Below are 9,976 nucleotides of genomic sequence, written 5' to 3' on the forward strand. Positions count from 1 at the left end.
ATGATGTGCCTCCATTATGGCAGCACAGGACAGACTGTTTAATACTGCCAGTGCCTCTATTAATGGGGAGTGCCACGTAACAGCGCACGTCAGTTTAAAGAAAAAAATGAAAACGTAATCCCATTATAGAGCTTATTAAAGTAAGATGGTGTTTGAAATCCTATCACTACTGGCAATATAATTATGCAAGGCCTGCTTTTAATTGGCCAGAGATAGTGAAGGTCCTACCAGCCAAAAAGGCACACGACCAAATACCAAACTCATTGCTAAAATACCCAGATCGCCTGGAAGTTTATGTAACGTTATATCAACAGCCATCTCCCTGGACTGGCGAGGAGCATTCAGCTGCATTGTTCATTGTGCTTTGTTTTATTTCTCTGTTCCAACACTGACAGACGGCAATAGAAATTCCAAGTAAAGGTTCATAAAATAAAACAGAGGATCCTTATCTGTCTGATTGCTGCTCACATTATGCTGATTCCTACAGCTACAAACACTTCATTCCTGCAGCATGTGCTGTTCAGGGAGGAGAAGATCTAGTTTCATTGTAAATTCCACAGCTGAGTCCCTGCCACCGGCATCAAGGCAAGTGGATCTCAATCTGCTCTCATCTGGCTATAAACTGACAGTGTGCGACATATAAATATTATAAGTACTCATTTGGTCATTTGAAGTGCATTTACTGTAAACCCCGACAATGACCTTCTCCTATTTCGGCTTTTGTTAGATCTATTTGATAAGTACTAAAACAAATACCTGTTGGCCTTGGCAGATATCCAGTGCTGTCCTGTGTACTTTTTTTTGCATAGTTATCTCAAAGCAGTGCGTTCTATCGACCCTTCCAGTTCACCTCTGAACTACAGAACACATCCCTTTTATGCAAAGGAGGTCATGAGAAGGGGGAATTAAGACCTAATACAATTCCTGTCCTAGGGTGATAATCCTGCACGTACACAGATGCAGTGACCAGGTTGCCCCCTATAGCAGCGATCCCAAAACCTTTTTAGGTACCAGGGACCAGTTTTGTGGCAGACAATTTTTCCAGGGTACCAAGGGAGGTGGACTCTATATTCATGGAGTCTGTCCTTAGCCCCCCTTCACAGTGTCCACAGTCCCCCTTTAAGGAAGTTCCAAAGTGTCCTCCATTCCCTTTCACATCACAGCCACCATTACAGTGCCTCTTTACATTACTGTAACAGGGACTGCACTGTAAAGGGGGTACTGTGCTATAAAGGGGACTGCACTGTAAAAAAGGGCACTATAATGATTGCAGTGTCCCTTTACAGTGCATTTCCCTTTATATCAGTGTCCCTTGCACTCACAGAGCCCCCCCATCACAGTGCCCCTTGCAGTGATGCCCTCCTCCCTCCTTTCCTTTTTCATTGCCCCATTTCAGTCTCTGCCTCCCCTGCACAGTCCTACCAGTAGCAGGGTAGAGGCAGTTTTCAGCCAGGTGTCTTCTCCCACCTGGGTCTCCCACCCCTCAGCCGATGTCAACTTGTCAGCAGGGCAGGGGGCGGGAGAAGCTGCAGATCTGGATGGAGGGTGGGAGCTGCCAAAACATAACAAGCGGTTGATTACACACTTGTTAACATGAAAGACTCCCGATTCTCCCAATCTCCATGTTTATGAGAAGAAGCCCATCTCCAGCAGTCTGACACATCCACCGCACAGTCACAGCTACTCTGCTCTGATCATCAATGGGGATGAGATCAGGCAAGTTTGAAACAGAGTCCGAACCCACCTGAGCTATCCCCAGTGTTAATTTTGACGTCATATGATTAAGTTTTAGTCACAGTCTTGACTAAAATGCCATTTTAGTTGTATTTTACTCATCCGAATTGATTTGGTCTTATTTTAGTTGACTAAAATGGCGTCAATTTTATCTACAAAAATATTTTGACGAAATTAACACTGGCTATCCCGCTGGGAAGCTGTCAAAGCTGACAGTCAGTCATGGGCTGCAGAGGAATTACCCACCCCCAGCCACATGTATACAAGCCACTTACATACGTGACGGGGTGGGGAATGCCTCCTTCGCCTATGATTGGCTGTCGTCATTGACAGTCTCCGGATAGCTCAGGTGAGTCCAAACTTGTGTCTAAACCCGCCTGAGCTCATGCCTAATCAACAATGCTCATGCTCTCTGCTCAGGGGGTGCGAGTGATGTTGACTGGAGGAGAGTAGTGTGACAGTGCATGGGGTGTGATAGATTGCTGGAGGTAAACTGCTGCACAAAGCCCTGATCGTTCATTGTGTTGCTGGGAAAGGGGAGATTGGGATGGAGCAGGATAAAGTGCAAGCAAAAAAAAAAAAAAAATAAAACATTTTTCTTTTCAGAATTTCAATTTTCTAAAACAAATGAATGAAAGATTTAGGAACCTCTGCTATACAGTCTGACAGGAGATAATGGCACTCTGGAAATCACCATTAAAGGGTAAAAGTAACTTACCTGTGGGTGATATCTTCCAATATCTGTGAGTAACTGGTGGATTAATCGACCAACCAGGGGCCTAGGAGTGTCTATTCTGGCAATGAGCTGTGGAATAACCTGTATAGATAAAAACAAACCGTGAGCACTCATGTTCAAACTGAGCTTTACAAACAGATTAGAGAAAATTGGGAAACATGTACCCATAAATACATTTTCAAAGACCGGGAGATATTTAGTATAGGATGACCTATGCCTGGAGTTACACTGGTACTTGTACAAGTATGTCTGGGCAAAAAAAAACAAACACATATGTAATACATCTTTGTAATACATTACCAATGATTTACACTTTGGAAAATCATTGAGTACAGAAAAAAAAAAACAACAAACAAAAAACCCTGGCCTGCCAGAAATCTCATAACTTCCTGCAATGAGCTGACAACACGCCGTATCTGCTGCACTGAAACTCCAAGCACGGTTGTCAGCTGTGTCTGGGGCTGTCTTGTTTGAATTCCAACCACAGCACTACCTGCATGGAGTTTACATGCTCTCCCTGCACCTAGGTGGGTTTTTACTGAGTACTTTGATTTCCTCCCACACACCAAAGACATGCTGGTAAGTTAATTGGCTCCTGTCTCAGGACAGTAGTGGTCCTAGTATGTAGATGTATAAATTTGAGTTAGGACCTCAGATTGTAAGCTTACTGAGGACAGGGACCGCAGTGAATGGACAGTATATGTAAAGCGCTGCATGAATTGTCAGTGCTTTATAAACACCTGTAATAATTTATGAGTCCCCCCCCCCCCCCCGATAGACTACAAAGCACTTCTCCCTAACATCATCCCTATAACTCTATAGGTGTGCACTGTAGACACTGGGGGCACTTAATTTTCCGGCCAGTAAAATACTTCCAGTCCTATGGTGACAACATCCACTGTACTCTATGGAGGAGAAGTAAGTCACCTTTTGACAAAGTGTGTTGGGGTTACAGAACATCTACCACTATCTCCATATAAAAAAAAAAAATGGGGGGGCATTTTATAGTTCACAGACAGAACTGGTAGGGGCCGATAACACTGCTTAGCATTTCAGCAGACATGAAGCGGACAAAATTTTGGAGCACATTAGATTTCTGGAAAATTAACAGGTGTTTTTCTGTACTTGCAAGATTTTCACAGGGATACGACATATGGAAATATGCATACACTGGAGAGATCTACAAGATATATTTTTCTATTTTTTATTTAGGGTGTAATGTAATGCGTACCAGCACCACCCCCTCACCTGTGATAGCAGGCAGGGGTTCTCTTCCCCCCTGCAGCTGCTGTCACATTTAAAAATGGTGTGGCTGTAAATTAATAAACTACAAGTCCATTCTTCCACCATGGCAGAAAGATTTGTAGTTCTCAATGGGCCCTTAGCATGCTTGTAGTCTATTCACAAGTCTCCCAGCTTGCTAACAGAAAGCCTGCCCAGAGGTATGGGCAGGAAGCCTGAAGACGAGTCTACAGGAGCCTGACATTGCACCAGAGGATATCCACTGATTGCAGGTGCAAGGCTTTGCAGTCTCCTGCGGGAACAAAAAAAAAAAAAAAAAAAAAAAAAAAAAAAGAAGAGAAGTTTCTCTGCAAAACAATGTACTTTGATATTTTTCCCCTTAAAGGTGAATCTATCCTTTAAAGAAGTAGCCCCTGAAGTTCTCCAGCCACACGCAGAGGAGGAAGAACAATTTAGGTTTCGAGTTTCTTTATGGAGAACACATTCTGTTCCTGCCTGTTATAAGCGTGATGCGATCGATTCATTTTCTGTCCAAATATCACAGCACAGAAATGAAGGAGATGACATCTGGAGGATGCAGAATCATAGTAAGACCTTCAACAATATTTATGATCACTGTAAATCGTCATTACCTGCAGCCAGGTGTCGATCTGGATGGTTTTGATGCCTTCCACTAGGGAGTCATTCACATCCGGCCAGTGGCCGTAGTCAAACCAAAGAGTGAGAACTCTGCAATGACAAGGATATATCATGACACAACTGATTCATATTGAAGATTTGGAATGGCCTCTGTAAACAATATTCATCGGTAAATAGAATCCATTAAAAGTTGTACCATCATCCAGGAATTTATTAGAAACAAAGAAGTTGGGAGCCTGGTCCACAGCCAGGTACTCACCAAAAAAGCTAGGGGGGCAATTGGACCATCTTTTTTTTTTTTTGTAACAGCAAAAGGTTTTTATTTTCAAAAACAAATCAGCATTACAAAACCGTCATTGTACGACAAAGAATATCTGAATCCTTACAGCGACATAATAAAACATCTGTTCAACAATGCAGCATCTCACAGGTATATTTTTACAAGTTCCCTATACAGTACATCCGTTAGGATATAAGAGAAGTAATGAGTTAGCTACTCAACAATGGTGTGCATTTCAAATACTACATACCGTCTCATATTTTACATCTGCAGTAGAGTGTTTAGCCTTGTTCATAATCTCCCTTTAATCCATAACTGCCCACTCCCTTTCTCCCTAACCCTATGAGGTCTGAGAATGTTCCTGTCTGCATTTACCCCTTTCGTCAGATCGGAATCAATCCAATTGGACCATCTTGGTACAATACACTAAAAGGTAAACTCTGGATGACATAAGATTTTTTTTTTTTTTTTTTTTACACGATTGTTTTCATACCCGACTCCAGCCTTTCGACTTGTAGTCTCCCCCGGTCGCCGCGGGAGACCCCCTACTGGCGATGCCTTGTGCCCTGTGTATGCTGGGATTCGGGTAAGCTGTCCTCCATCTGTCCCCATATAATAGTTGTATATTGTTCAAATTTATATATTGTTTGAAACATTGTTTTCTCTTGTATGTGATTAAATGCATTGTTTTTGATCATGTGCTAATTAAATTACATATATTTTCCAGATGAAGCCACGTAATCCACGAAACTAGTGGAAACACTGTCTGTGACCAACTATCCCACTGTGAATTTTCCCCATCAGGGGAGTATTATCTTGGTGATACACATGGATCGCCATGTTTATTCATCATTGATATTTTGTCGTGTATTGTGTACTACTATGTATAATTTTTTTTTTTTTTTTTTTTTTTTTTTTACACAATTGTTTTCATACCCGAGTTTACCCTTAGTGTATTGTACCTAGATAGTCCGATTGCCCCCTAGCTTTTTTGGCGAGTACCTGGCTGGGGGACCAGGCTCCCAACGTCTTTGTTTCTAACAACTTATTCATAGCTGGCCCCACAAGGGCAAACTTCCACCCACCAGTAGAGGGAGCTGCAAACCCCAGTGTGATCTCCCTGCCAGTTTAGCTACACACAAACCAGTCATCATAAGTGGCAAGAGAAGCGAAGCAAATATCTTTACATATGATAGCTAACATCAGTCTTTGCTGCAACACAATCCAAAACTTTAGAATTTGGATTATTTTTTATACACTTTTCTCCCCCAGACATTTCTATTGACTTATGGATCTGTAAAGTAATACTAAAACTTAATTTTCTAAAATAACAAACATGTCATACTTAGCTGCTCTGTGCAATGGTTTTGCACACAGCAGCCCTGATGCTCTTCTTTTCGGGTATTACGCCGGCGCTCCTGGCTCTCAAAGGAATATATTTGAGTGCGGCCATCTGGACCTTTCTTTTTGCTCACAATTATCTTGTATACTGAGCCGTCACCCTATCTAACAGGGAAGGCGAGATGAGGCTATTGCCATCCTGAGTGGTATATTTCACCTTCTCTTCCCCCTCAAGCAGTGCCCCCAGAGAAAGCTGCTTGCCTTGGGGGCACCGCTGCGTGCTTGCTCTTGAGCTGCTGCTCTATGCGTCCATAAGACACAAAGGGGTGGCTCTCCCCCCCCACCGCACTTCTCGTTTGGCTCACTGGCTGTGATCAACTTTGGTCCAACTCTTATGCAACTTAAGGGCCATCAAAAACTTCAATGTTAACCCTCAAAAACTGCATGAAAGTCAGACCTGAAGGTTTTACATGCAACAGTGGGTCTGACTTTGCAGAGGGACAGACAAGTCACATTCATCCAAAGTTACACTCCATAATCCAGCGGCTTTGGAGTCATACAAGTGTGAATGGAATAACTATTATGGTGACTTTAACTGGGCTTTAAAGTGACCCTGTCATTAGCACTAGAAATTGCAGTCAGCAACCACCTAAAAACACACTGGACACTCACCTTTCCAGCAGGCAATTAGCTAATTGTTCATCCTTTTGGAGAAAGATGATCACCGCTGCCATCATATCAGACACTCCCAAGTGACGTGTTGAATAGCCCATCCCCTGCTGGGCCCTGTGCCTCCAACAGCCGCACTATAACTAGTCCTGACATTTGTTCTTTTACAGGGGATTGCTGGTTGCATTCTGTCATCTTAGTGACAGGGTCACTTTAATGAGCTAAACTTTTTAAAGCAATGTTCTTGTTCAGGGATGTGGAAAACAGAACCGAAAGAAAGTCACTGCAGAGTGGTTCTGCTACCAAGCCATTCCCTTCATCTTTGAATGAGCAACATATATGCTCGTAATATATAATTTTCAAGGTGTTAGAACTGTAGGGGGGGGGGGTTGCTCTTTTTCTCCCCTCCAACTTTCTGTAATTGTTTCAGTATTTAAAAAAACAAAAACCCACAAACACATATTGCTCATTGCAGTTTCTCTTGCTGGTCTTTATTTCTATTTTGTGTTGGTGAACATTCGAACACCCCCCAAAAGGCCCAACAACCCCCTCCCCCCTTTTCCATATTCCAGTCCCATATAAACTCCAACACTAATTATGTGGCACTTCTGCAATAGCTTTCTGCTAACCCTTCTGAGCTATGAGCTCGAGTCATCCAACCAAAAGCTCAGTCTGGCTGTGGGATTGTGCAGTTGGCTCCCAATATGTCTCATATCCTCTGTCTTATCCAGGAAATGGTTGTGTCCTAAATCCCAACTCTGATCTCCCAGGGAAAACAATTCAGTGCCCAAGAGGAAATTGTCCATGGAACAGGGAGCAGGCAGAGGAGCCAAGGGCTCAGCTTCTACGGCATCTCAGTCATTTAGGCAGAAGAGGGACGCTTACCTCAGAGTGTCCTGCAGGTTGTTCCCCCGGGACAGGGAGATGGAGCGGAAGAATCCTTGCACGGCCGGGACTGTATACTGCAGCAGAGTGTGAGAGAGGTCCTGTGTGAAGAACAAATCCAATGGATCAGAGAACCAAGCTGCAGAGCACCATTACCACACAGTTAACATCAAGACAGCCATTTAGAGAATGCTTAACTCCAGGCAAATAAAAGACAGACAATGAATGCAGTTCTATATTTTTTTTTTTAAAAATGTATTTTTTTTTATAAATGCAACTGATGTTTGACTTGGTATTAGCCTCTTGCAAACTTCTATACAGTAGCATTCAGAATCGGACATGGAGGACAGGGGTGCGAGCCAAATCAGGTTTACAACATGCAAATGTGCTGGTAAAAAAAAATGCGAAGGGAGAAATCAGAGGGATTCTCCATTACTGTCCAATCAGATGCCAGAGGGTGTAGGGGGGGACACTACTGTATTCCATAAAGTGGAGCTCCACCCAAAAGGGGAAGCTCTGCTTGTGTGCAACGTCCCCTCCCTTCACTGCCACATTTGGCACTTTTTTGGGGGGGGCGGGTACCTGGTTTTGACAGGTACTCGCTCCCACTTCCTGCTCTGATCGCTGCAGCAATCTATGCTGATGTCCATCCCCCTCCTCCCCCCGCAGCCTTCTGGGACACACAGGTCCCAGAAGACAGTAGGGCCATTCAGAAAGCACAGCGAGACTCGCGCATGCGTAGTAGGAAAGCGGCTGTGAAGCCAGAGGGCTTCACTGTCAGTTTCCCTTACCTAAGATGCTGGCACCAACATCCGAAGCCAATTGAAGAATCGGCTCAGGTGCTGACATCACTGGATCCTTGGACAGAATCTTCTACTTCCCTCATTAGTTCATCCTTCTTTTACTACCTTTTGTTTCACCAGCTCCTCCCTATTAGATTGTAAGCTCACAGGAGGAGGTCCCTCCTAACCCTCTTGTATTGATGCTGTACTGTCTCCCTTTATATTTTAAAGTGCTAACTATTCGCAGCCCTGGTTGTAATCTCAGAGTTTTGCGTGCCTGGACCTCTGTTCTATCCTCCATATAATTACCTCAGGTGGTTTCTTCTGCACCGGTGACGGTACTGGGCTGTTCTCAACGCTCTCGCCTTCGTTCTCACTCTCGCTGCCCTCAGTGTTGGCGCTGGCATTGCTTGGGTGACGAACCTTTTTCTTATCTTCGCGTGGCTGGAGATGATGCTTGAAATGTAGTACAGCCTCAAAGTTCATGACCGCCCAGGCATGCCAGGCCTGCAGGGAAGAAGAAGGCGTTAACATCCTTGGCAGAACAGCTTTTCGAAAACTCCAATTATAGATGCCCCAAAGTAGTACCGTTTTTACCTTGTACCAGGTGGTGTCAAGCTCTGTAGCGGCATTGTAATACTCCAGAACGTTAGGGATTGTAATCTCATTTATGCCCTGCAAGTTCAGCTGCCATTCACCCAGTTTCAGGTAACACCTAGGAGATGATGCATAAAGTCAGGGATTGAGTAAATGACATAGAAAACCACTCGGGCCAATAGGAAACTTCCTAGTAAAGCAAGTCTGCTGCTCATGGAGATTCTTTGTGGAGCCAGACAGCACTTGCTCCTGGTTTCTGCTTCTCAAGGGCAGTGCTTACATGAGGATTTCAGGATGCCATGATGCATTACACAGGGCAGTAGGGAGACCAGTTATCATGCACATAAAAACATGGCAGGGGTGACTAGTCCCTTTGATCAGGTCCTAACAAAAAGACCACCACTTTTGAAGATTCTAAACCACAGGAACAGTACAGAATGACAGATTAGCATTTTTCTTAGTTTTTTTTGCCCATTATTGATATTAGTATTAAAGCTTAACAACAGACTCATTTTTTCCCAAATATTCTCCAGGTGCAGGTCTGTCAGCAGCTACAAGCAGCTGTTAGCCAATGATGAGCTGAGGCGAGTGCGGACCAAACCCGCCTGAGCTATCCCACTAAGAAGCTGTCAATGTGTACAGCCAATCATAGGTGGCGGAGGCATTCCTTGCTCCCCGGCCGAACCTATATACGTCTCTTGTATACATGTGGCTGAGGGGTGGGGCATGCCTCTGCTATGATTGGCTGTCCGCTTTGACAGCTTCCTGGCAGGATAGCTCAGGCGGGTTGGAACTCATGTCCGAACATGCCAGAGATCATCCCTATTAGTAATGAACAGTGGTACCAGTTTAGGGATTAGTCAATAAACTGAACAACCTCTTTACTTCCAAGTCTACATACATTGTTCCCAATCTCTCAAGCCCCGATGACTTTACATCACCACGTGGTGCTTCAGTGTTTTTTTTTTTTTTTTTTTTTTAGCAGTTAGTTAAAAAACAGCAATTGTGAAAAACCTAGTCATAGACTTAGCATTGTGGGTGGAGGTTGCTTCAAAGAGGGCAGACTGTTAC

At 43.9% G+C, this 9,976-nt stretch overlaps 1 protein-coding gene across 11 annotated transcripts in view; it reads right to left on the bottom strand.

The window, feature by feature from the left end:
* MTOR (mechanistic target of rapamycin kinase) overlaps positions 1-9,976 on the bottom strand; it is a 182,227-nt gene that overhangs the window by 36,083 nt on the left and 136,168 nt on the right. For all 11 annotated transcript variants that reach the window (XM_073603449.1, XM_073603448.1, XM_073603446.1 and 8 more), the window contains 5 exons: positions 8,906-9,023; positions 8,618-8,815; positions 7,527-7,627; positions 4,345-4,441; positions 2,453-2,551 (listed from right to left, as the gene is read on the bottom strand). In XM_073603449.1, the coding sequence (XP_073459550.1) occupies positions 2,453-2,551; positions 4,345-4,441; positions 7,527-7,627; positions 8,618-8,815; positions 8,906-9,023 (613 nt within the window). The remainder of the gene's footprint in view (positions 1-2,452; positions 2,552-4,344; positions 4,442-7,526; positions 7,628-8,617; positions 8,816-8,905; positions 9,024-9,976) is intronic.

The sequence above is a fragment of the Aquarana catesbeiana genome, linkage group LG10, assembly GCF_042186555.1.
Source record: "Aquarana catesbeiana isolate 2022-GZ linkage group LG10, ASM4218655v1, whole genome shotgun sequence".
In the NCBI taxonomy this organism is placed as follows: Eukaryota; Metazoa; Chordata; class Amphibia; order Anura; family Ranidae; genus Aquarana; species Aquarana catesbeiana.